The 26,436-nt window shown below is 52.7% G+C and overlaps 2 protein-coding genes across 7 annotated transcripts; one reads left to right on the top strand and one right to left on the bottom strand.

The window, feature by feature from the left end:
- Window positions 1-1,002: 1,002 nt before the first annotated feature.
- Window positions 1,003-22,514, top strand: ERCC1 (ERCC excision repair 1, endonuclease non-catalytic subunit). 5 transcript variants are annotated; one of them, XM_081107807.1, is made up of 10 exons: window positions 1,003-1,445; window positions 1,923-2,034; window positions 3,217-3,432; window positions 8,040-8,143; window positions 8,897-8,996; window positions 10,706-10,782; window positions 20,433-20,532; window positions 21,786-21,857; window positions 22,085-22,153; window positions 22,408-22,514. In XM_081107807.1, exons 2-10 carry the CDS (start codon window positions 1,942-1,944, stop codon window positions 22,459-22,461), a joined length of 885 nt encoding a protein of 294 aa, XP_080963933.1. In that variant the 5' UTR covers window positions 1,003-1,445; window positions 1,923-1,941; the 3' UTR covers window positions 22,462-22,514. The 5 variants fall into 5 exon arrangements, with proteins under 5 accessions (XP_080963933.1, XP_080963937.1, XP_080963936.1 ...); XM_081107811.1 differs by lacking the exon at window positions 1,003-1,445 and adding an exon at window positions 1,475-1,615; XM_081107810.1 differs by lacking the exon at window positions 1,003-1,445 and adding an exon at window positions 1,478-1,645.
- POLR1G (RNA polymerase I subunit G) lies at window positions 22,355-25,023 on the bottom strand. Of its 2 annotated transcripts, XM_081107806.1 has the most exons (3): window positions 24,682-25,023; window positions 24,171-24,312; window positions 22,355-24,001 (listed from the first exon to the last, which is right to left on the bottom strand). In XM_081107806.1, the coding sequence occupies exons 1-3, from the start codon at window positions 24,701-24,703 to the stop codon at window positions 22,621-22,623; spliced, it is 1,545 nt and encodes a 514-aa protein (XP_080963932.1). In that variant the 5' UTR covers window positions 24,704-25,023; the 3' UTR covers window positions 22,355-22,620. The 2 variants fall into 2 exon arrangements, with proteins under 2 accessions (XP_080963932.1, XP_080963931.1); XM_081107805.1 differs by lacking the exon at window positions 24,682-25,023 and having other exon boundaries at window positions 22,477-24,001; window positions 24,171-24,407.
- Window positions 25,024-26,436: the final 1,413 nt, after the last annotated feature.

Genomic DNA, 26,436 nt, shown 5'->3' with positions numbered 1-26,436 from the left:
ACATGATAAAGATGGAATATTAAAACTGGGGCAAGGATTGACTTTTATACATATATTTTAATTTATTTCAGAGAGGAAGGGAGAAGGAGAGAAAGATAGAAACATTAGTGATTATCATTGATCGGCTGCCTCCCACATGCCCCACACCGGGGATTGAGCCTGCAACCCGGGCATGTGCTCTTGACCAGAATCAAACCTGGGACCCTTCAGTCTGCAGGCCGACGCTCTATCCACTGAGCCAAACTGGCTAGGGCAGGGTTGCCTTTTAAAATAAATGGTATTAGGACAATTGGTTACATCCATTATAAATTCTGCTTTAGTGCATTTTCTAATAAGCCTCTTGTAGGTTAAAGACAAAAACAAAACTAAGGAAAATCTTAAAAGAAATGACAGAATACATTTATGACCTTGGGGTATGGCAGGCCTCTTAAACAATACACCAAAAGCAACAGGATGGACTAGATTGGTTAACAGCCATGAATAATCACTAAGAACTTATGAGTGACAAAAATTAAAATACAAAGTACAAACTAGAAGGAAATATTTGGAAGCTATGTAACTGACTAAGAGAATCGGAAACCATAAAGCACTCCAACAAATTAATAGTAATAAAAAAGGCATAAAACCCCATTTAAAAAGTGGGCAAAGGATATGAGCAAGCAATTCACAACAGACAAAATACATAAAGCCAATAAACTCACGAAAACATGTTCTCTCTCCTTAGTAATCAGAGAGCTGCAAGTTAGAACAGCGTGGTACTATGCTTGCAGGAAATGACTAATCTGCAGCTCATCAACCAGGTCTGCTCCATGTCCCTTCCTCCAGGAAGCCTTTTCTGACCCTCACGCGGGGTTAGGTTCCTCCGTCACACATCAGCCACGCACCCCCACGCACCCCCACGCACCCCCTGCCTCGGCCCCGCTGAGGTCTCCTGCCCCAGCCCTGCCCTCTCTGGGTCTGTCTTTCCCGCTGCACTCCGAGCTCCAGGCACGGGGCTAGCGTGAGTCACCGGAGTGTCTGTCACTAGCGCTGCCCGGCTCAGGGCCGGGAACCAAGGAGGCGCTTGGGGAATGTGTGCGGCATAAAAGAATGGATGGGGAGACTGAGGCCAGGTCCATGGCAGAGCTGGGGCTCAACCCCAAGGCCTCACATAAAGGATCTAGTATGATCTCCCACCACCTCCCGCTCAGGGAACCCTGTCCCGAGCCCCAGCACACGAGAGGCGCTCAATCAGGGCATTGAAATGGAACTGCTTGGCAACCAGAGACGCTCAGGCCGCGAGACCGCCCGCTCTCTCCAAGCCCTAACCTGCACAGTCCTCCACGACCATAGAGAGCTGAGCGGGACCGCGCTCTGGGCTCGAGGGCTAGAGAGGCCGGAAGTGCAGCGAGCCCGGGGACGCTCTGGCCGCGCCGCTCTTTTCCCAGCGGCTCGGGGACAGGGAGGTGAGTCCTCCCGGCACCGCGACGACGGGGACTGGGGCGAGGAGGGCAGGGGGGAGACAGGTGGAGGGGGAGAGGGCTGGAGGCTGCTGGTGGCGATTGGCAGCCGCTGAAGCCAATCAGCAGTTGCGGTGTCCGAGATGGACAGGAGGGAGGGAGGGGCGGGCATCCAGGTGCGATCCCTGGGGCGGGGCGGACGGAAGGTGGGGACCGCGGCGGAGCGGGCGCTGGAAAGGCGGGGTACGGTGAGGGAGGGACGAATGGGACGCAGGGGCCTCGTGGGGCGGGGCGAGCCGCAGGTGGAGGCTCCCTCGGGACGGGGCTTTGGAGAACCTGGGGCGCTGGGTGTTTGCAATGGAGGCCTGGGATTTTGGGGGGCGGGGTGGGGGGCAGATGGCTGTGAGCGGGGGTTCCTGCTGGGGGGATGGGAATGCAGACGCTGATGTCTCACTCGCCCCGCCGCCCTGTCTTCATTTACAGGCCCCAGAAGAGCCGTGGGATGGACGAAGGGGGAGTGCGGCCGCCCGCTGAGCCGCCCACAAGGAAGAAATTCCTCATACCCCTAGACGGGGATGAGGCCCCTCCTGCTGGGGTAGGACAGAGAGATGGGGCGCGGGGAGAGGGGGTTGGGAGGCTGGGAGGGTTGTGGAGGGAGAGGGGCGGGGTGGGGGGGGGGCGGGGGCAGTGGGGCTACAGGGAGGGTTAGGGAATGCTGGAGCCTGGGTCACCCTGGGCAATCAGCCCTTTGCTTTCCATCTGTTTCTCTGTCTGTAAAACGTCCTGGTGGCTCTAAGAGAGGCTAAGGCAGCGGCTGCGAACTGGCAGCAAACGAGTGGCCCCGGGATGTGCTTTCTGTGGCCAGCACCCTGCAAGGCCCGGATTTCTTGCTGACATTTAAAAATTGGAAGGTTTTGCATTTTTTTTTTTTTTTAAAGCTGGCACTTTTGACATCTCTTGGTAAACCGAAGGACTGGCCACATGGAGATCTCCTCATAGGAAAGCAGTGGGCTGGTGCTGAGTACTGGCTGCTGCTAATGTACTATGAAGAAAAGAAAGTGGGCTCAGCCAGTGTGGCCCAGTGGTTGAGCTTCAACCTATGAACCAGGAGATCACAGCTCAGTTTAGGTCAGGGCACATGCCCAGGTTGTGGACTTGATCCCCAGTAAGAGGGGGGGGGGGGGGGGCGGGCGTGCAGGTGGTAGCCAATCAATGATTCTCTGTCATCATTGATGTTTCTATTCCCCCTTTTCCTTCTCCCTTCCTCTCTGAAATCAATAAAAACATATTTTTTAAGAAAGAAAGAGAAAGTAGGCTAAGGATATAGGGTGTGATGGAGGAGAGGTGCTGCCTTAGGTAGGACGAAGGACTGCCTCTCGGAGGAGGTGACATCTTGGCAGAGACGTGAATAAGTGATAGAGCGAGCTACGTGACATCTATGGGGAGAGGGAACAGCCAGTGCAAAGGCTCTGAGGTCAGAGAGAGCCTGACAAGTTTGAGGGCAGCAAGAAGGCCAATGGGGTTGAGTAAGGAAAGCAGGTAGAGTGGGCTCTGGTGGCAGCTTTGGCTTTTACTCTGAGGCAGGCTATCCAGGTGGGCGGAGGACGGACGTGATGACAGTGTGGGGGGCGGTGAGGGTTAGGCAGGGAACTGGTGAGGAGATGATGACAGTGGTCCCAGGGAGAGAAGATGGTGACTGGGACCAAGGTGGAGGCTGAGAAGTTGGGAGAAGTAGAGAGATTCTGATTTTGATCCCTCCCACCATCTCTCCCCACAGGCTAAGCCCTTATTCAGATCCACTCGGACCCATCCCACCACGGAGACCTCAGCCCAGGCGGCCCCTCAGACCTACGCTGAGTATGCTATCTCGGGACCTGCAGGAGGGGCTGGAGCCGCACCCCCCACCGGGCCAGAACCCCAGGCAGGAGAGACCCCCAACCAGGCTTCCAAACCAGGGGCAAAATCCAACAGCATCATTGTGAGCCCCCGGCAGGTGAGGAGGAGGATGGGGAAGTGGGGCTTTAAGTTTTGGTGGGGAAAATATTAATAAGGATGGCTTTCTGGTAGGCAGTGGAAGGAGGTCTAAGTTCTGGCCATTGTACTGTCAGCAACACAGTTCATTCATTCATTCATTCAACTACTGTGTGTAGATTGATGCTGCCCCACATGTTTTATTTTGCTATAACAAAAATACCAAAAACTGGGTGGCTTAGACAAAAGTTTTGGAATTATTTCTCACAGTTTTGGAGGCTGAGAAGTTCAAGATCAAGGCATGTGCAGAATTGGTGTCTGGTGAGGTTCATAGAGGGCTGTCTTCCCACTGTGTCCTCACAGTGAAGGAAGGGGTGAGAGAACTCTGGGGTCTCTTTTATAAGGGCACTAATCCCCTTCATGAGGGCCCCACCCACATGACCTAATCACCTCCCCTCACCTCCTAATCCCAATGCATTGAGGGTTAGGGTTTCACTTTTGGTGGGACAGACACATTCCATCCACAAGAGGCTGACTGTTCTTATTGGGGATGTGATTGTGTGTGATTTCCTAACCACAGTTTTTTTCCTTTATTCAAAAACTATTTATTGAACACAGACCCGAATTCAAATCCTGCTGTGCTACATAGTAGTTGTGTGATCTTGGGCAAGTGGCTTAACCCATCTGTGCCTTTAAAATGGGGCTCACGCCCTAACCACTGGTTTGGCTCAGTGGATAGAGCGTAGGCCCTCGGACTGAAGGATCCCGGGTTCGATTTTGGTCAAGGATATGGACCTTGGTGGCGGGCTCGATCCCCAGTAGGAGGTGTGTAGGAGGCAGCTAATCGATGTTTCTCTCTTTTTGATGTTTCTAACTCTCTATCCCTCTTCCTTCCTCTCTATAAAATCAATAAAATATATTTAAAAATAAATAAATAAAATAAAATGGGGGTTCATCCACTTATAGTCCACAAATGCATTCAGAGGTTGCCAGGTGCTGTTCTAGGCTCAGGGGATAGAGTGATAGAAAGGAAGCATAAAGTCTCCACAATTGATGGAGCTGGTGTTCTTTATACAAAGACAATAATAGGACTCCAGAATGTGAAAAGATGGGATGGGGCAGGGGCTGGGAGGAATTGGGGGGCATCTCTAAAACTGTCAACAATTAAAAAAAAAAGAGGTGAAAAGATGCTCAATATCATTAGCCATCAGGGAAGTGCTTATCAGAACTACAATGAGTGCCCGGCCGGTGTGGCTCCGTGGTTTGATTCTTGGTCAGGACATACGCCCAGGAGTGCAGGAGGCAGCCAATCAATGATTCTCTCTCATCATTGATGTTTCTATCTCTCTCTCTTCCTCTCCCTTCCTCTTTGACATCAATAAACATATATTTTTAAAAAATAAACACAGTGAGATTCCACCCACACCCATAAGAATGCTAAACCAGTGGTCGGCAAACTCATTAGTCAACAGAGCCAAATATCAACAGTACAACGATTGAAATTTCTTTTGAGAGCCAAATTTTTTAAACTTAAACTATATAGGTAGGTACATTGTTATTAACTTAATTAGGGTACTCCTAAGCTGGCCTTTGCTAAAAACGTCCTCAATCTGATTGAGGTACGTTGGCTGAGGTCGACCCCTTCCAACCCTCCCATCCACACTCGTCTTGTATACTTGCTTCGTCTATCTCAGCTGTGGGCAAACTACGGCCTGCGGGCCAGATCCGGCCCGTTTGAAATGAATAAAACTAAAAAAAAAAGACCGTACCCTTTTATGTAATGATGTTTACTTTGAATTTATATTAGTTCACACAAACCCTCCATCCATGCTTTTGTTCCGGCCCTCCGGTCCAGTTTAAGAACCCATTGTGGCCCTCGAGTCAAAAAGTTTGCCCACCCCTGGTCTATCTCCTTTCGTTCATCCTCTCTATATGTCCAAACCATCTCAACATACCTTTCTCAATCCTCGACACTACATATTCTTTCACTCCACAGCATTCCCTAAAATTAACTTAATAAACTTTACTTAAAGTTGTTTTTTTAAAATATATATTTATTGATTTTCTACAGAGAGGAAGGGAGAGGGATAGAGAGTTAGAAACATCGATGAGAGAGAAGCTGCCCCACCGGAGACGTGTCCGCAACCAAGGTACATGTCCTTGACCAGAATCGAACCCGGGACCCTTCAGTCCCCAGGCCGACGCTCCATCCAGTGAGCCAAACCAACCAGGGCTTTACTTAAAGTTTTAAGTCAACTTCACACTGTACGTGCGCGCCCACACGTGGTATTTTGTGGAAGAGCCACACTCAAGGGGCCAAAGAGCCACATGTGGCTCGCGAGCCGCGGTTTGCCAACCACTGGGTTAGACTAAAAAGCACAGACAATAACGAGTGCTGTGAGGTGCAAAGGAACTGGAACCCTCAGGCACTGCTGGCAGGAATGTGCAGTGGTGCAGCCACTTTGGAGAATGGTCTGGCAGTTCCTTAAATGTTTAATGATAGAGTTAGCATATGACCCAGCAAGTCCACTTCTAGGTACATATCCAAGGGTAATGAAGATGTGCGTCCACACAGAATCTTGTACACCAATGTTCATAGCGGCTTTATTCACAATAGCCAAAAAGTGGGTAGAACTCAAACGTCCATCAGCTGATGACTGGCTTCTTTCACTGAGCTTGTTGAAGGTTCATTCATCCCTTCTTGTTGCTGAGTAGTATTCCGTTCTGTGGATTTGCCACATCCTGTTTATCCATTCCTCCACTGGTGGACAACCCCCTGGGTTATTTGTACTTCTTTGTTATTATAAAAATGCTGCTGTGAACTTTTGTGCAGATGAATGTTTTCCGTTCTCTTGGGTATTGATCTCGGAGTGGATTTGCTGGGTCACATGGTCACTCCATGTTAAACTTTTTCAGGAACTCCCAGACTATTTTCTAAAAAGTTGCACCGTTTTACATTCCCACCAGGAATGTGCGAATGTCCCAGTCTCACCACCTTCTCCCCACCTGTCACTGTCTGTCCTCCTGCTTCTGGTCATATCCTTCAAAAGTTAAAGTACATCCATCCCTCCCTTGCTCAGAACCTTCCATGGCTCCCAGGTACCTCGGGTCAGATGGCCCAGGGCCTGCGGGACTGCGGACCCCTGCAGGCCCTTCCCGCCCCAGCTGCTCTGATCAACCCACACCAGGGGTCCTCAAACTACCGCCCGCGGGCCACATGCAAATACAAATATTGAATTTGTTCCCGTTTTGTTTTTTTACTTCAAAATAAGATATGTGCAGTGTGCATAGGAATTTGTTCATAGTTGTTTTTTTTTAAACTATAGTCCGGCCCTCCAACGGTCTGAGGGACAGTGAACTGGCCCCCTGTTTAAAAAGTTTGAGGACCCCTGTCCCACACCCACCACAAGAGCAGGTCCCACTTCTTAGAACCACACCCCACCTCACTTGGCAATCACATGTTCATCCCGGAGATCATTTTGTTTAATGTCTGTGTCCCGCACGGGAGCAGGGATTTTGTCTGTCTGGGTCACTGCTATATCCCCAGCACTTAGACACATGGGTGGTGCTCATTAAATACTTGATGGATTAGAGCTTGACTTCCCCGGAGAATTGCAGTTTTAGGCTACAGGGTAAGGTCAGGGGAGAACGGGAGAGGAGCCTGCTGACCAGACTCCGGCTTTGGGAGCCTGACGTGTGGAGCCACATGAGACTCCTCCTGAAGGCACTGGGGAGCCACAGCGGGCTTTAGAGCCGGGAGGAGGAGGTCTGTGCTGTAGGATGACCCTTCTGGGTGCTGTTTGGAGGATGGCCACTTAGGGACACCACTGGGGCAGGAGACCAGGAGGCCGTGGTGTGGGGGCCTGGGCAACGGTGCTGGCAGTGGAGGGGAGACATTCATGGCAGATCCTTACCTGGAGGAGGAGGAAGGGGAGGGGGAAGAGGGGGAGGTGGAAGAGAGGGAAGTGTCCGTGACCAAGTCGGGGTCTCTGGACGATGGAGCTGGGGCGGGGGGGGGGAGGAGGTGGGAGGGCAGATGCTGAGGGCTGTTTGGATACAGGAGGTGGACGTCCAGGGGCAGTGTCTGGTGGCCACAGGACACCCAGATTGGGCTGGGGGAAAAGGCTGAATTAGAGACAGACCCAGGGACCCTTCAGTTCAAGCCTGGGGCTCGGGGAGAGGGGCCTAGATCAGAGCTGGAATGTCAAGGACATGTTGGGCTCAAGAGGAGGCGAGTCTGCCTGGCCAGTGTGGCTCAGTGGTTGAGCATCGACCAATGAACCAGAAGGTTGCGGTTCAGTTCCGGTCAGGGCACATGCCCGGGATCCCCAGTGTGGGGCGTGCAGGAGGCAGCTGGTCAATGATTGTCTCTCATCATTGATGTTTCTATCTCTCTCTCCCTCTCCCTTTGTCACGGGTATCAGGGAATCTAACCATGGCCTCCAGGTTCATGGTTCAATGCTTAACCACTGAGCTGAACTGGCCAGGCAGAGGAGGAGAGAGAAGTTGCAGGCGCAGGGCAGGAGAAGGGTGGAGAGGTGCTGAGAGAGGTGGGGGGTGGGGGCCCTGGGGTGGCCGTGGCTCCAGGGTCATCCCTGTTCATGGCTTCTGCTCTCCCTCCCTCCCCAGAGGGGCAACCCCGTACTGAAGTTCGTGCGCAACGTGCCCTGGGAATTCGGCGACGTGGTTCCTGACTACGTGCTGGGTCAGAGCACCTGTGCCCTCTTCCTCAGGTGAGCTCTGGGGCTGTCCCACCTCAGGAGGGCACGGGAGGGTGTGTGCTGGTCTTCTAGGCTCTTTCCCAGGAGACCGCCAGGCATGGCCCTGTGCGCTCTGGGCCTCGGGTGGGAGGAAGAGGCCGGGCCTGGGGGCGCCCGGAGTGACAAGAGCTGAGGGCCGATTCCTGTGTCTGAGCAGGTTGGGGGCCGGGTCACTCATGCCCCAGACTGAGTGACTCCAACATCCAGGACTGAAGTTGACAAGAGCCAGATTTCCCTGACCTCCCCCCCGCACCTCCCCCCACTCCCCTACCCCCGCACCCCCCATTAAACCCGGAGCCCTTCTCCAGACAGAGGCAGAGGGGAAGTGAAACTTCTAAGTTGCTGGCGTGAGAGCTGGCGGCTCCTGGGCCGGGATGTCCCCTGGTTCCCAGGTGCAGAAGCCCCCCCACCCCCACCAGCCAAAGTCCTGGCGTGGCCCCTGCTTCCCAAGACCGGCTGCGCGGGTCCTGGTCTTGCTCTTCAGGGCACTGGTCTCCTCTGCCTGAAGCCAGTCCCCCTCCTCAGTGAAGACCCTGGGGCCAACCTTGCAGGAGCCCGAGCCAGGCAGCCGCTGCTGCAAACCCCTCCTGCGAGGGAGAGGCCGCGTACCCTCTCCGAGCCTCAGCTCTGGCCAGGCTGCCCCAGCTCCCTGCGTGTTAGCGTGAGGAAGGGCTCCCCGGAACTCGGGGCCACGAGACCTCTCAATGCTTCCTCCCCCCTTCCCAGCCTCCGCTACCACAACCTCCACCCGGACTACATCCACGAGCGGCTGCAGAGCCTGGGCAAGAGCTTCGCCCTGCGGGTCCTGCTCGTGCAGGTGGATGTGGTAAGCAGGGGTCCCCCTCCAGCCTCACTGCCCCGCCTGTGCAGCGGGAGCTTGGGCCTCCTGGTAGCCAAGGGGACTGTTGAACCCCTTCCAGGGAGAAATGCAGGTGTCTCATGGCCTCCAGCCTTGACCCCTCTCATCCTCATAGCCGCCAGAGGGGTCTTCCTAACGCACACGTCTGGTGTTAAAACCCCTAAATGGGCCCTGGCCATTGAGCTCAGTGGTTAGACCATCGGCCCACGTACTGAAGGGTCTCGGGTTTGATTTCTGGTCCAGGGCTGAAGGTTCGATCCCTGGCCCCAGTCAGGCAACCAATCAATGTGTCTCTCTCACATCAGTGTTTCTCTCTCTCTCCCACCCTCCCTACCTCCCTTCCACTCTCTCTAAAAAATCAGTGGAAAAAATATCCTTGGGTGAGGATTGACAACAACCAAAAATACCCTAAGTGGCTTCCCAGTGCTCGCCATGGCCCAGGACGCTCTCTGTGTCCCACGCTCGCCCAGCTCTCTGGGCTCATGCCCAAGCTCCCGTGCGAAAACCCCTTCTTTTGCCCTGGCAGGTGGCTCCCTTGGTTAGAGTGTTGTTCCAATACGTCAAGGTAGCAGGTCTGACCCCCGGTCAGGACACATACAAGAATCAACTGGTGAATGCATGAATAAGTGGAACAACACATCGGTGTTTCTCCCCCTCCCTCCTCCTCCCTTCCTCTCTCTCTAAAATCCATTTATTTTTAAAATATATTTTTATTGGTTTCAGAGTGGAAGGGAGAGGGAGAGAGTGAGAGAGAGAAACATCAATGATGAGAGAGAATCATTGATCGGCTGCCTCCTGCATGCCCCCTACTGGGGATCCAGCCTGCAACCCGAGCATGTGCCCTTGACCGAAATCGAACCCGGGACCCTTCAGTACACAGGCCGATGCTCTGTCCAATGAACCAAACCAGCTAGGGCTAAAATCATTTTTTTAAAAAAACCTTTCTTGCCCTAACCGCTTTGGCTCAGTGGATAGAGCGTCAGCCTGCGGACTCAAGGGTCCCAGGTTCGATTCCGGTCAAGGGCATGTACCTTGGTTGCGGGCACATCCCTAGTGGGGAGTGTGCAGGAGGCAGTTGATCAATGTTTTTCTCTCATCGATGTTTCTAACTCTCTATCCCTCTCCCTTCCTCTCTGTAAAAAATCAATAAAATATATTAAAAAACAAAACAAAAACCTTTCTTTCCCATCCTCCATCCCATATTGAGTGATTGCAGTTGCTCCAGCCTTCTCTTTCCTCCCTTCCTTGCACATGCTCTTCCCTATGTTTACGGTTCCCTTCTCTGCTCTCCTGTGCTGCCTTTACTCCTCTTCATCCTCCATAAGGTCTCAGCTCAGATGTCTTCTCCTCTCGGAAGCTCTCCCTGAATTCACCCAGGTCATAGGCTCCCCTGGATTCCCCGCCCCCAGCCCCTTCAGCTCTGGCCACTCTGGGTACTCACTGTCTGAGGATGGGTCTGTCCCTTCTTCAGACTGTGAGCTCCAGGAGGATAGAACCAGGGCTGTCTCAGTCACTGCTGGGTCCCGGTACTGCCCAGCACAGGCCAGGCGCCCAGTAGGAGCTTAGGGAGTGTCAACTGAATGGAAGGTTCCTGGCATCCTAAGCCACTGTGTTTTCAAGACTATAATGCGTTGCTTTCTCCCAGATCTCTCATTCTGATTTTCTCCTCTGCCCAGAAAGATCCTCAGCAGGCCCTCAAGGAGCTGGCTAAGATGTGCATCCTGGCAGACTGCACCCTGGTCCTTGCCTGGAGGTGAGATCGAGGCTCCCAGCCAGGTCAGGCTCTATCCCGAGAGTCATTCCTCTCCCCCAACCTTCTCAGCCCTTCTCTTCTCCTCCCATGAACTCTCTGTGAGCCTGGTCCAGGCACTGCCTCTCTCTGGCCTCAATGTCTTCATCTGTAAAATAGGGTCCTACTGTCTTTCTTTCTTTTTTTTTTTTTTTTTAATATATTCCATTGATTTTCTACAGAGAGGAAGGGAGAGAGACAGAGAGAGTTAGAAACATCGATGAGAGAGAAACATCGATCAGCTGCCTCCTGCACATCTCCCACTGGGGACGTGCCCGCAACCCAGGTACATGCCCTTGACCGGAATCGAACCTGGGACCTCTCAGTCCGCAGGCCGACGCTCCATCCACTGAGCCAAACCGGTTTCGGCCCTACTGTCTTTCTTGTAGGGATGTAGGCACAAAGGCAGGTAACGTAGATCAAATTCCCAGGACCATACTAGTCACTTATGAATTAGACATAAAATCTAGCTGAACAATTAATTGCACGTCTGGCTCTCTAAAGACCATAGATTGGTTCTCCAATTGGGGGGAAAAAAGATCCCCTCTCTCACACCATAAACAAAATGAAAATCCTGACAAGTTATTTTTCAAAAATACAATAGCCCTGGCCGATTTGGCTCAGTGGATGGAGCGTCGGCCTGCGGACTGAAGGGTCCCAGGTTCGATTCCAGTCAAGGGCATGTACCTTGGTTGCGGGCACATCCCTGGTTGGGGGTGTGCAGGAGGCGGCTGATCGATGTTTCTCTCTCATGGATGTTTCTCTGTGTCCCTCTCCCTTCCTCTCTGTAAAAGAATCGATAAAATATATTTTAAAAAAAATTGTACAATAGCCCTAGTTGGTTTGGCTCAGTGGATAGAGCATCAGCCTGCGGACTGAAGGGTCCCAAGTTCAATTCTAGTCAAGGGCACATGCCCAGGTTGTGGGCTTCATCCCCAGTAAGGGGTGTGCAGGAGGCAGCCAATCAATGATTCTCTCTCATTGATGTTTCTATCTCTTTCTCACTCTCCCTCTCTGAAATCAATAAAAATATATTTTAGGGGGAAAAAAGTACAATAGCCCAGCTAGAGTGGCTCAGTTGGTTGAATGTTGTCCTATGCACCAAAAGACTGCTGGTTCCATTCCTGGTCAGGGCACATACCTGGGTTGTGGTTTCAATCCTCGATTGGGGCACATAAGGAAAGCAACTGATCCATGTTTCTCTCTCTCTCCCTCTCCCTCTCTGCCCCTTTCCCTCCCTCCCTTCTACTCTCTCTAAAAATCAGTGGGAATAAAAATCAGTGGAAAAAATATCCTCAGGTGAGGCTTAACCAAAAAAATTTTTTTTACAATAAAAGCGTTACAAGAAATTTAATGGGAGAATATTTTTTATAATCTTGGGGTATGAAAAGTCTTCCAAAGCAAGACATAAACCCCTAAATCCATAAAGGAAAAGATTGGCTGATTTGAGAAAATTATAATTTGAAACTTTTGGATGTTAAGAGATACTGTAAACAAAGTTAAAAGGCAAATGACAACCCTAGCCTGTTGCTCAGTGGTTAGAGCATCTGCCAGAGGACTGAAGGGTCTCGGGTTCGATTCTGGTCAAAGGCATGTATCTCGGTTACATACATGCTTGATCCCTGGCCCCAGTTGGGGGCGTGCAGGAGGCAACCAATCAATGGGTCTCTCTCTCATCGATTTTTCTCTCTCTGTCTCTCTCCCTCCCTTCCACTCTTTCTAAAAAATCAGTGGAAGAAATACCCTCGGTTGAAGATTAACAACAACAAAAAAAGGGCAAATGACAAACTAAGAAAAAGGACTAGGTGTGTATGTAACAGATTTAAGGTCCCTAATTTATATATGGACATGCAAATTATATTTATACTAGAGGCCTGGTGCAAGAAATTCATGCACGGATACAGTCCCTAGGCCTGGCCTGCCATCAGGGCCATCTTCCTCGGCTGCCGGCTGCCGGCCCCACCCCCAGCCACCAACAACCCCTGGTTCCCCGTTCACCATCGGGTGATGGGAGCCTGCAGGCCGGGGGAAAGGACCGAAAGGTGGTCAGTGCGCCTCACAGTGACTGGTCGACCGGTCGTTCTGGTCATTCCGCTGTTAGGGTCAATTTGCTTATTACCTTTTTATTATATAGGATAGGATGGTAAAATATATTTAAATTCTTGTTAATCCTTATCTGAGGACATTTCCTCCATTGATTTTAATGTTGTTGTTTTTTTAATCCTAAATTTTTTTTAATACCTCAAAGCCACAGCCAACTTTATATTTTATTTATTTTTAAAATTAATCTAAAACCCTAGCCAGTTTGGCTCAGTGGATAGAGCATCAGCCTGCGGACTGAAGGGTCCCGGATTCGATTCCGGTCAAGGGCATGTTCCTCGCGTGCAGGCTCTCGACCCTGGTTAGGGGGCATGCAGGAAACAACCAATTGATGTGTTTCTCTCACATTGGTGTTTCTCTCTGTCTCTCCCTCTCCCTTCCACTGTCTTAAAAAAAAAATCCTTGGGTGAGGATTTTAAAAATAATAATAATAAATTAACCCTAGAGAGAGAAAGGGAGGGGGAGAGAGAGAAATATTGATGTGAGAGAGGAACATCGGTTGGTTGCCTCCTGCACGTGCCCCAGTGGGGGATCAAACCCAAAACCTGGGTATGTGCCCTGACCCGGAACTGAACCTGCCACCTTCTGGTGTATGGGACGAAACTACAGTCAACTGAGCCACAGCAGGCAGGGCTAAATGCTAATATTCATTATATGTTTATAAAGAACCTCCTACAAGTCAAGAAGAAAAAGGTGACCCAATTTTTAAAAAGTCTAATACAGGTGGCCAAAAACTCCTAGAAAATTAATCAACCATATTATAGTTTATCAGGAAAAAAGTAAAATTTGAAAAATGAGGTGCCATTTTTCACCCATTAATTTGGTGAAAACATCAAGACGGAGAGTATGAAATGGGCACCTGCATGTTCGGTTGGCAGGAGACGTGATTGATGTCAAAACATGGAGGTAGTAACGGGTAAAGGGGGCCAAATATATGGTGACGGAAGGAGATTAGACTTTGGGTGGTGAACATGCAATGCAGTGTACAGATGATGTATTATATAATTGTGCACCTGAAACCTATATAATTTTATTAACCAGTGTCACCCCAGTAAATTTAATAGTAATAACTTTTTTAATTAAATATTTATTGTTCAGATTATTACAGTTGTTCCTCTTTTTCCCCCCCCATAGCTCCCCTCTACCCAGTTCCCACCCCACCCTCCGCCCTCACCGCCCCCCAACTGTCCTCATCCATAGGTGCACGATTATTGTCCAGTCTCTTCCCGCATCCCCCACACCCCTTTCCCCCCCAAGAATAGTCAGTCCACTCCCTTTCTATGCCCCTGATTCTATTATAATCACCAGTTTAAATAATACTAATTTTTAAAAACCAGAAAATAGACACATAAATTTCTGCACTTGGAATTTCTACTTGCTGATGATCCCTGTTGTGTGTGCAGTGACACAGGCTGTAACATGGAGTTCAAAATTCAGAAGCGATATAGAAAGGGTATCATGTATAGACTGCATATACACTGATGGCCAGATTATTATGACCACCCCATCAGTACTTCATTGACACTTCCAAAAATACTGAATATTGAAAACGTCCTAAGCAAATACTCTCAAGGTTTTATTATTATTATTATTATTTGCATAACTAATTTACTTCATTGTACTGATGGGGTGGTCATAATAATCTGGCCACTCAGTATATACACACACACATAATCAGCAATATATACAGAGAAGTGTCTCTTCTACCCCTTCCCTCCTACTCCCCTTCCCCTTCCCACTGTTGTTGGTCTCTTGATTCCCTTTCACTGTTTCTATAAAACACAAGCAGCATGTGCGAAAACATCTGTTTCCTTCCTCTCTTAGACAGACGTAGCATATACTGCGTACACATGCTCCTTGGCTTAGGGTGGGGTCACCGCCCAATAAGCCCATTGTAAGCTGAAAATACCGTCAGGTGAAATGCCATGAATACACCTTCCCTGCAGGACGGCGTGGCAGCCTGGCCGGTCTCTGCTGGGTGTGCGTCACTTCTGCGCGTTGTAAAGCCGACAAGTCGTAAGTCGGAGCAGTGCGCTGGGCGCTGTCCGTAGACTGCTCTGTGCCTTGCGGTGTCATTATCTGGAGGTCTTTTCCAGGTCCGTGTAGAGAGCAGCCTCATTCTTTGCTTCATAGCTGGGCAGTAGTCCAGTATAGTATCCACATTTTTTAAAAATCAGTACACATTATTATTGAAGAGCAGTTTTAAGTTTATAGACAAATTGATCAGAAAGCACAGACTTCTGCCCTGGCCGGTGTGGCTCGGTTGGTTGGAGCGTTGTCCCGTGCACCAAAGGGTGGTGGGTTCGGTCACAGTCGGGGCACATGCCCAGGTTGCAGGTTCCATTCCAGTTGGGGTGCAGGCAGTAGGCAAACAGTCGATGATTCTCTCTCCATTCGTCTCTCTCTTTAAAAAGAAAATTTACATATATATATATTTAGTGATTTCAGAGAGGAAGGGAGAGAGATAGAAACATCAATGATGAGAATCATTGATTCATTAGTCGGCTGCCTCCTGCATGACCCCCACTGGGGACCAAACCTGCAACCCAGGCCTATGCCCTGACGGGGAATCAAACCGTGACCTCCTGGCTCATAGGTTGACCTGAGCCATGCCAGCCGGGCTCCCTCCACCTCTCTAAAGTCAATTTTAAAAAAAAGTATAGAGTTCCCACATACGATTTCTCCGAGTATTTACATCTTGTATTAATTAGTGTGATACATTTGTTACAATTGTGTTGTACATTCTATAGGTCTTGACAGAGGTATGACACGTGTCCGAAATTCCTGCGTCCAATGGTTACCTCCATGCCCAGCCCCTCTCTGGCTCTCTTGGATGGGGCGGGGCAGCAGCTTACAGAATAGTTTCCCTGCCCTACGTAGAAGTCCCTTGTGTCCTCCCTCGTCATCCCTCCCTCCCCTGCACCTGGGCAACCACTGCTCTTTGTACTGTCTGCGGTTTGCCTTTTCCAGAATGTCCTCCTGGAGTCATAGAGCACACAGCTGAAGTGGAGAAACCCGGGGCCCTCTTGTGCCGGGAGAGCCCCAGTTCTTCCTCACTGCGGGTCTTTATCCTGTGTCTCCTTCACTACTCACAAAGCGCTCCACTTCCGGCCACTAAATGTGTGGGGTTTTCCCCACACCAAGCAATCCTCTGCGATACCGGCTTGGTATCCTACAATTTTTTTCCCCCAAATATATTTTATTGATTTTTTACAGAAAGAAAGGGAGAGAGATAGAGAGAAACATCGATGGGAGAGAAATCCATCGGCTGCCTCCTGCATAACCCCTACTGGGGATGTGCCCGCAACCAAGGTACATGCCCTTGATCGGATTCGAACCTGGGATCCTTCAGTCCGCAGGCCGAGGCTCTATCCACTGAGCCAAACCGGTTAGGGCGGCTTCCTACAATTTAACTCAATCCTGTCGCCATCTATCTGGAGACAGTCAGATCCCACACACTCCAGGCGCCGGCTGCCGTCGCCTGTGCTTCCGACCGAGCGGCTATAGAGGGAGGTCCCCACGACCCCTCAGGTTTGACACTTTGCTGGAGTGGCTCATCGAACTCAGCGGAACACTGACTTATGTTTCCCAGTTTATTTCTTTTTTAATTTAGTCCTTCTCCGCGGATGTGTTTTTTAATTGATTTTAGAGAGTGGGGAGTGGGGGTGGGGAGAGAAACATTGATCAGCTGCCTCCCGAACGCACCCTGACTGGGGATCGGGCCGAAACCGGGGCCTGAGTAGGAATGGAGCCCGCAGCCTTTCGGTGCACAGGACGCCGCTCCAACCAGCTGAGACACCAGCCAGGCTGTTTACCAGTCGTTAAAGGAGATAGATGAACAGCCAGTGAGGAGAGACTGAGGGCGAGGTCGGGAGGATCCAAGTGCAGGACTGTCTGTCCCCGTGGAGAGGGCGTGAGTCACGCCGCTGGGGTGGATGTGCTGACCAGCCCCGAAGCTCTCTGAACCCGTGCTTCTGAGAGAGTAGGAAGCTCCCGCACGTCGGCACCATCAATGATTAACTCCCTTCCAGCCCCTCTCCGTCCCCGGAGGATGGGGTCCGGCTGGGGCAGAAACTTCCAGGTTCCTAATCATGGCTTGGACTTTCCGGTGACCGGCCCCACCCAGGAGCCCACCGAGAGTCACCTCGTTAGAACAGAAGATGCTCCGGGGCTCTTGTCACTTAAGAACTCACAGGGTCTCGGCAGCTCTGTCCCAGGAAGCCGGGGCAGACACCAGCCTAGATTGTATTCTGTCTCACACGCCTCTTCAGATTGGCTCCTTCCACTGAGCTCTGACGGTTCCTCCATGTCTTTTCATGTCTTGGTAACTCACTTTTTTTGTTGTCGTCGTTAATCCTCACCCGAGGATACTTTTTCCATTGAGTTTTTAGAGAGAATGGAAGGGAGGGGGGAACAGAGAAGCATCAGTGTGAGAGAGACACACCAATTGGTCGCCTCTTGCACACTCCCTGGCTGGTGCCAGGGACCAAGCCCGCAGCCGAGGTATGTGCCTTTGACTGGAATTGAACCCCGGGATCCTTCAGTCTGCAGGTTGACACGCTAACCACTGAGCAACCGGTTAGGGCGATCACCTGTTTTTAATCACTGAATCATATCCCATTGTCTGGATCCACATTCTTTTCCAGCCGTTAAACTATTCCATTGTGTAGATGGAACAGGTCAACCCCTATTGGTAGACACTGGGGTGGTCTCTGTCTTCTGCTGTTATCACCAACACTCGTGCTTCTGTCCTGAGTCCCGGAAATGGGTTTTTTAGGCCAAAGGATATTTGTAACTCTGTGCCTTCCCTCCGGGTATGTACCTCTATACTGCTGGAGTATTTGGAAAAAATGTATTTATGTATTAGTTGTATATTAAAGCAAAAGCAAGTATAAAAGTCGCTCTGTTGTGTGGGAAGCAGCAGAGTGTAGAGCTGGCGGGTGCGACCCGCCCACTGAGGGAGCTGTCTCCTCCTCGCCAGCCTGTAACCTGGGGAAGGGGCTCAGCCCCGACGGATCTCTCAGGGCATTCCAGAAGCTTCTGAACATAATGGGCTTAGGCCAGTGACTGGCACACAGGCCCCACACGGGATATTTTGCAGCCATTTAATAAATGAGACTGAGCTCTGTCTTTTAACGTGGAAAGATGTCCTGGTTAAATTGTAGAATGCAAAAATGAAAGCAAGTTATAGAACTGGGTCCAGTGTGCTAACCTGTGTGTCCTGAACAAATGTCATTACAATAATAATAATAATACCTGCTGCATAGAGAGAAAAGCTGCAAAGCCCACTTTATGGAAAACAATAAAATTAGAAAAATGAACATTTCTTTCAAGAATGTAATAAAAATATACAATCGATATTTAATCAACATTTTTTTACTAGCTGGATTTTGAAGGCTAAGAAAATGCAAGACAAATACTTTATTTACTTTGACTCAGTTCATTAGTCTCAATTTCCAGAAGAAAAAGGCCAGCACATATAGACCCTTTTTATGATTTAGCTGTTTCCACTGTGTGAAAGAGTTAATTACATGTCAAAAAAACTGGGCTTGCCCTGACTGGTTTGTCTCAGTGGATAGAGCGTTGCGGACTGAAAGGTCCCAGGTTTGATTCCAGTCAAGGGCATGTACCTTGATTGTGAGCACATCCCCAGTAGGGGGTGTGCAGGAGGCAACTGATCAATGTTTCTCATCGATGTTTCTAACTCTCTATCCCTATCCCTTCCTCTCTGTAAAAAATCAATAATATATATTTTTTAAGAAACTGGGCCTAATGTCAAAATTAATGATTATTAAATCATGTTTATTGCTATAAAGGATTCAGCAGTCAGCACTCTGAGCTTTTCCTTTTTTTTAAGTATATATTTTATTGATTTTTTTTTTACAGAGAGGAAGGAAGAGGGATAATTAGAAACATTGATAAGCTGCCTCCTGCACACCTCCCACTGTGGATGTGCCCGCAACCAACGTACATGCCCTTGACCAGAATCAAACCTGGGACCCTTGAGTCCGCAGGCCGACGCTCTATCCACTGAGCCAAACCGGTTAGGGCTGAGCTTTTCTTTTGAAGGTGGGCTTTACTTTTTTTTAATGTATTGATTGATTGATTGATTTTAGAGAGAGGAAGGGGGGGAGAGAGAAAGAAACATTGCTTTGTTGTTTCACTTGTTTTACATGCATTGCTTACTTCTTATATGTGCCCTGATTGGGGATCGAACCCACCACCTTGGCATATCAGGAAGATACTCTAACCAACTAGCAACCCAGCCAAGGAGAAGGTGGGCTGTATCGGAACCCTTTCAGAAGCTGCTTTTCTTGGTGGTAGGAAGCTGAATGCTCATGAGGTTGTCTTCCTGTGGTTGGGAAAATAAACAGTAGTTCTGGTTCTCCTCTCTCAAACCCACAGCAAAGGGTCCCGCCGCTGGCGTCCCTTCCAGAATAGCTGACCGTTCTTGAACAGGCTTCCATGCCAGGCCCTGACAGAGCGGTGACTCACTGAACTGTCACAGTTCTGCCACCAGCCCACCTGACAGATGAGGAAACAGGCCCAGAGAGGTTAAAATCACTGGCTCAGGGTCACTCATGTGGGAAGTGAGCCCTGAACCCAACTGGTCAGGGTCCCCAAGCTCTGGTCTTTAGCCAGAAAAAATGTGTAAAATACCCAGGGGGCATTTAGAGGAGGCTGAGAATGTTCATTTTTCTTTTCTTTTTTTAAAAAAATATTTTTTATTGATTTTTTACAGACAGGAAGGGAGAGGGATAGAGAGTTAGAAACACTGATGAGAGAGAAACATCAATCAGCTGCCTCCCGCACACTCCCTGCTGGGTATGTGCCTGCAACCAAGGTACCTGCCCTTGACTACAATTGAACCCAGGACCCTTCAGTCCGCAGGCCGACACTCTATCCACCGAACCAAACCGGTTAGGGCCATTTTTCTTTTTAAAAAAATATATTTTTATTGATTTCAGAGAGGAAGGGGGAGGGAGAGAGCAATAGAAACATCAGTGATGAGAATCATTGATTGGCTGCCTCCTGCTCGCCCCCTACTGGTGATGGAGCCCTCAACCCGGGCATGTGCCCTTGACCAGAATTGAACCTGGGACTCTTTTTTTTTTAAAAAATATATTTTATTAATTTTCCACAGAGAGGAAGGGAGAGAGACAGAGAGTCAGAAACATCGATGAGAGAGAAACATCGATCAGCCGCCTCCTGCACATCCCCCACCGGGGATATGCCCGCAACTCAGGTACATGCCCTTGACCAGAATCGAACCCGGGACCTCTCAGTCCGCAGGCCGACGCTCTATCCACTGAGCCAAACCGGTTTTGGCAAACCTGGGACTCTTCAGTCTGCAGGCTGACGCTCTGTCCACTGAGCCAAACTGGCTAGGGCTGTTCATTTTCCTATAGATTAGAGCTTGAAATTTTTAGCATCAGCAATTACTACCATAATGAAATGAATCTAAAACATGACCCCTCCTCACCCTGGCTGACCCCAGTGTCCTCTCACCCTAGCCCCGAGGAGGCCGGGCGGTACCTGGAGACCTACAAGGCCTACGAGCAGAAGCCAGCAGACCTCCTGATGGAGAAGCTGGAGCAGGACTTCGTCTCCCGGGTGAGGCCACGTCACCCCCCTGCCCGGCCCTCCCCCAGCACCTTGCTGGGTGTTTGAGCTTCATTTCCGATCGCCAGTCATGCCTCTCCTCCCCAACCCCACCCTCCACTTCCAGTCTCCCCTCTCCCACCCGAACAGCAGCTAACGGGGTCTTTCTAAGCACAAACCTGATCCTGCCCTCCCCAGCTCAAAACCGTCCTGTGGCTCCCCAGTGCCCTCAGGGAAAGCCTGGCTTTCTTGCCCTGCTCTACCAGGCCCTGCTGCCCCCTGCCCTTGCATTCTGTCCCTTCTCCCATGCCTACCGGCCTCTCTCAGTATCCCATCTTTCACACATGAGCTCTGTTGCTCTCTTCTCCAGGAAGCCTTCCCTGATCCCCAGGCCAGGTCAGGTGCCCCCAATGGACCCCCATCCCAGCCCATCTGAGTCACCACTGTCTGGAACTAATTTGTCTCCCACACTGTACTGGGAGCCCCAGGAGGGCAGAGCCGGGCTGTCTTGGTCCCTGCTATGTCTCCAGCACCACCCAGCTCTCAATGGGTACTCAAGGACTATCCACTGAACGAACGATTGAATCTGGGCTCCAGTCCTATATAATAAAAGGGTAATATGCAAATCAACCGAACAGCGGAACTACTGGTCGCTATGATGTGCACTGGCCACCTGTGGAGCTGCCCCCTGGTGGTCAGTGTGCCCCTCAGCCAGAAGCCGGGCTCACAGCTTGTGAGTACAGCTGTTGTGGCAGGAGCCTCATGCCTCCATGAGGGCTCCGGGCTGCAAAAAGGCACAGGCCTGGCTGAGGGACACCCCCCCCCACCACCACCACCCCAGTGCACGAATGTCATGCACCGGGCCTCTAGTGACAGAGTAATGGTGGATGCCTGCAGCCACCCCTGAGGTGGGTACTGCTAGGACTCCCTTTTGCCTGGAAATGGAGGCCTAGAGATGATTCCTGTGCCAGGACCTCACAGGGAGTAAGCAGTGGGGCCTGGTTTGAACACAGCTCCGACTTCAGAGCCTAGTCTTCCCCTGGGCAGAACGAACTCGAGATAAACAAGTGGCATTTATCTTCTTGTTGCATGACCGACACCCTTTCAGCTATTTGGGGATCACTCTAAGATGACCTCTTTATCAGAAAAAAAAAGGGCATTTATTACGCAGCACCTGCATGCAAGGCAGTCTGGGGACACAGTGGTAACAGCAAGGTTACCAGTCCTTTCTTCTCCCAACACTCTGCCTCCTCCTCCCCTTCCAGGTGACTGACTGTCTGACCACGGTGAAGTCCGTCAACAAAACGGACAGTCAGACCCTCCTGACCACTTTTGGGGTAAGAAAGGATTCCTGTGTCCGTACAGGCATTTATACCCCCCCCCCCCCCGTGCCTTTTTGAGGAAGCCCCCTACTGTTTCCCTAACCCCCCTCCCCCCTTCCTGCCTTCCCTGCCCTCCCACAGGCCCTCACCTCCTTCCAGGAATATCTTAGATCCCTGATCAGCTGGGGCAGGGCAGAGTTTTATGCTCACCTCCCCTGACCCTTCACTCCCGCCTTCCTCAGTCTCTGGAACAGCTCATAGCCGCATCGAGGGAAGATCTGGCCTTGTGCCCGGGCCTGGGGCCCCAGAAGGTAAGAGACCTGGGAACGGGCTCAGGGGTCAGGGGCAGGAGGGGGCCCCACATAGATGGGACCCCAGATCCTAAAGTTCTAAGGTTTCCGAAGTCACAGTGCCTCTCCTATAGATGGGGAAACTGAGGCCCAGAGAGGGGGGTACCAGCCGAACCTCACAGCCAGCCTGGGAGGAAAAGAACCAAAGTCCACTCTGGATGTACCGAACAAATGGCTCATTTAATGACTGGCTCCTTTCTCTCTCCCGGACCCAGGCCCGCAGGCTGTTCGATGTCCTCCACGAGCCCTTCTTGAAAGTGCCCCGATGACCTCAGCTGCCCAGGAGGCCCCCAGGGTGACAATAAAGCATTTTCCCGCCAGGCTCCTGCTCGTGTGCTGCTGCAACCACCGGAAGGGGTTCTCTGCTCGGCTCTGGCGGCCCGGGTGGCCACCTCAGCTTCCTTGGCAGTTGTCCGTTTCCCTGGAGGCTACGCAGGATCCTGCTGCAGCTTTTTCTTTTTCTTCTTCTCCCGTCTCGTGGGAGCCACCTCCCCAGACTCTGGATTCAGTGGCGGCTCTGGCACCCCCTCCTGGGATGCCGTCTCTGGCACCCCACTTTCCTGGCCCCACTTCTTCCTCTTCTTGGTGGACGCTGGGTCTGCCCTGGCCTCAGGATCCGTCATCTCACCTCCTGGGTCAGTCGCCTCAGTCCCAGGCTCTGTCCCTCTGTGCCCTCTTTCTTTCTTCTTCTTCTTGGGGGATGCTAGAGCTGCCTGAGGCTCAAGATCGCCTGGCAGCCCAGGCACCATCACCTCTTCCTGGGGCTCCACCACCTCTGTCTTTGGCTCCATCATCGGGCTTTGCCATTTTTCCTTTTTCTTCCTCTTTTTGGTGGACGCCAGAGCTGCCTCGGCCTGTGGCTCAACCTCACCACGTGGCAGTTCGGGCTCCATCCTCTCCCCTGGGAGCTCCAGCGTGCTCACCTCTGGCTCCACAGCCTCAGTCCCTGGCTCCACCAGCACTCTCTGCCCCTTTCCTTTTTTCTTCTTCTTTGAGGGCAGCAGGGGGATGGCCTCCTCCTGGGGCTCCTCCTTCACCTGTAGCTGAAACTCGGCTCTCATCCCCTCCACAGCCTCCATCCCTTCTGTCCCCTTGTGTCTCTTCCTCTTCTTGGTGGGGGACAGGGCTGTCTCTTGCAGAGGCTCAGTTTTAACCATGAGTTCCAGCTCCACAGTCCTTTCTTCTGGCTCCAGCACCCCCATTTCTGTCTCTTTAGGCTTCTTTTTCTTCTTCTTGCTGGTGGATGGGACCAGCACTCCCGGCGGTTCCAGCACCTCAGCCCCGGGCTCCGGCTTCATCGCCTCCAGTTCATTGGGATGCTGCTTTTTCTTCTTCTTCCCCACATCCATCTCTGGGGGCCCCAAAGCTGTGTCCACCTCCAGGGTCCCGTGCCCATTCACTGCCTCCTGAGGAACGGAGGCCTCAGACACATGCCTCTTCTTTTTCCTCTTCCCTGAGGCCGGTGACCTCAGTGCCAAGGCTGACCCAGGCCCTGTGACTGGTGGGCTGCCTCCGAAGGCACAGAACCGAGGCCTCAGGCCAGGGGGGATCTGTGGTGGGGGGCTGGTGGGAATGGGTTGCAGCGGGATCCCCGGTAAGGATTCTTGGGGACCCTCTAAGATCCTTAGGCTGCCCTTGGGGGCTGGGGCACAGGTGAGTCCGCCTTCTGCCCCTGCGGAGGGGGCCAGCAGGGTTGCTTCTCCAGCTTGGGGGCTGCCGGTGCTGAGGACCCGATAGCGGTGCCGCTTGCCTGCCACCTTGCCCTTCACCATGTGGGAGCCAGAGAGAGGCACCAGCCGCCCATTGAGGCTGAAAGGAGAGAGGGGGAGGGCAGAAGCCGGTCAGATTCTTTCGGTGGCACAGGGAGAGGCGCTGGGGAGCTGCATTGCTAGGTTCCTTAGGACGAGCCCTCCAAACTCCCCCCAAGTGCATCCCCTGGAGTGGCGGGTATTCCAGGGAGGCGGCTGGGACCACTCACCAGTCTGGGGCGAAGTCCACAGGGGCCTGGATCAGCCACAGTTCCGTATCCGGGCCCGTCAGCGCCTCCAAGGAGAAACGAGTGGACTCTGACGATGGGGGCGTCGCGGTAAAGTTGGGGGGACAAGAGAACCGAGCAGCACCTGCAGAAGGGGAAACGGGGGTCTGCCGACACTTTCCTGCCAGTCCCATCCTCCAGGGCGCCTATCGCACCGGTCCCAACCTCTTGAGCACCCCGAAGGCCCTCACCCGGTCTCTCCCACGGTTGGTTCCACGGAGACCCTTTATCTCCACTGATCCAAATCCTGGGGGGCTCTTTTCTACACCGGTCGCCCTGCCAAGATATCCTCTCTCCGGCCCAACTCCCAACACCCCCGCCTTCCTCGGGGCATGCTTTTCGCAGGTCCTGTTTCCGGGGATGTCCCTTCTTCCGTCCAGGCGCTCCCGGCGCCCCTTCCCCCTCCCGCCAGCCAGCCTTCTGCACCCCGTCGGCCGGCCCTGAAGCAACTCACCTCCGGACGGGACACCCGCCATCCCGGCACCCACCGCTCCGGCCGATCCGTAGCTGAGCCGCCCCAGCCCCGCCGCCGACCACGTGGAGCCGAGGGGGCGGGGCCTGGCTCGGGAGCGCCCAAAGGGTGCGGGGGCGCGGAGGTGTCGCTGGGAGCCCGCTCGCTTTGTGGGCAGAACTGCGGGAAATTCCCATTTGTGCGGAGCAGACAACCATGGAAGGCCTCTGTTCCTGGAAATCTGCTCCCGGAAGCAGCTGATTCGAGGTCTGGCGGGAGGTAGAGCCCCACCAGGCCGCGGCGGGCACCCCCCTTAGTCTCTCGGACATTGTTTGCTCCAACGTCGCCTTAAAGGGGCAGCCACATTGATGGGACCTAACTCTTAAAGAGACAAGAGGATCGATTGGTCTGAAGTCCGTAAAGAGGTAGGTAAGAGTCTTGGTTGGCTTGGCTGTGCTTTCAGTGTTGCAGTCCCTGCTAGGGAGGCCCAGAGGGCTCGGGAGTTCAGAACTTGAGTGGGAGGGGTGGGGAAGTGGAGGAAAGGGGGCGATTCCTCTCGAGGGCGTGAGGTACCAGCCAGGGGCGGGGCTTCTGGACCTGCGGGGAGCGGGAAACATGGGGGGCGGAGCCTCCAGACTCGCGTGGGGCCGTGCGGGCTGAGGGATGGGGCCTGTGGGTCCCACGAGGCAGGTAGCTGTCCCGGAGGGTTTAATCTCGTGTGGAGCACATCCCCGAAGGCGTTGGGGACGGGAGAGGGAGAAGGCCAGAGCTCCTTCCCAGACCCGGGGCGCTTGTAAACAGCAGCACGTGGGCCCAGCTTTGGGGGACGCGTCCACGCCCCCCTGGCAGCGACGGCACCCCGTGGGGCGGCGAGACAGCGGCTAGACAGGGTGACCCAACAGCATTCCTGGCCGGTGTGTCAGCGCCGCCTCCCGCCCCCTCTGCCGCGATTTCGGATCCTACTCCCGCATTGGGGTGCCCCTCTTTTCAGGGAGCGAGCGGCTTCCCAGAGCGGAGGGAGAGTCAGCGGACGCGTCCCCTCCGCTGGGGGTCCTCAAACAGTTCCCGCGCGGGGGCGAGACACCGGGGCGTGGCCCCCGCGGGTTCTGGGACTACAATTCCCAGAGGACCCCGGGCGGGGGAGCGCCCAACTCGGCTGTGGACGCCGCCAGGGACCGCAGTCCCAGCCTGGGCGCCGTGGCCGGGACATCTTACAAGATCCAATCGCCCTTTTTACCGACGGGGAGACTGAGGCTCAGAAACTCGAGGGGTACTATTTAGGGAGGCCTCTCGCTCTAGGGATGGGGCGTGAGTCTCCCCGAGTCTGCGACCATTTCCCCCCCTTGGTAGTGTCCGAATCATTCCAGGAGGGGAAACTGAGCCTGGAGGGGTGGGGCCGGGACGTGGGAGTCCATCTTCCGCAGCCACAGGGAGGGAGAAGTCTGGACTCTATTTCCGTGGCCAGGTCTCTCTGGGCTTCTGGGCCTCGCCCTTCCTGTCTGTGAAATGGACTTCGGATGCCTCTGAGTGGGAACGGCTCCGTCGGCGCCCTGCTCCTCCGGGACTACAAGTCCCAAGGTGCTCGAGGCGACCCCGGCTCCCCCTCCCCTCAGGGACCCGCCTCCCTCCAGCCGAAGTCACGTTGTCCAACCTGTTCCCGGAGTCTGCCCCGCCCCGTCCTCCGCGCCCCGCCGCCGGAGCCGAAGCCGGAGGAAGACCCCTGGTGCCGGGATCGGCCCCTGATCCGTGAGTTCCGCC

This window comes from Myotis nattereri, assembly GCF_964212035.1.
Source record: "Myotis nattereri genome assembly, chromosome: 15".
Classification (NCBI taxonomy): Eukaryota; Metazoa; Chordata; class Mammalia; order Chiroptera; family Vespertilionidae; genus Myotis; species Myotis nattereri.
The sequence above is the reverse complement of the archived record's forward strand: the minus strand, read 5'-3'. Positions and strand labels throughout refer to the sequence as shown.

Coding starts and splice junctions, on each gene's coding strand:
- ERCC1 (XM_081107807.1), top strand. CDS start 1,942: ATGGACGAAGGGGGAGTGCGGCCGCCCGCTGAGCCGCCCACAAGGAAG. Junction 3,433..8,039: donor TCATTGTGAGCCCCCGGCAG/GTGAGGAGGAGG, acceptor CTCCCTCCCCAG/AGGGGCAACCCCGTACTGAA. Junction 8,144..8,896: donor ACCTGTGCCCTCTTCCTCAG/GTGAGCTCTGGG, acceptor CCCCCTTCCCAG/CCTCCGCTACCACAACCTCC.
- POLR1G (XM_081107805.1), bottom strand. CDS start 24,361: ATGGGACTGGCAGGAAAGTGTCGGCAGACCCCCGTTTCCCCTTCTGCA. Junction 24,002..24,170: donor GTGGACTTCGCCCCAGACTG/GTGAGTGGTCCC, acceptor CTCTCCTTTCAG/CCTCAATGGGCGGCTGGTGC.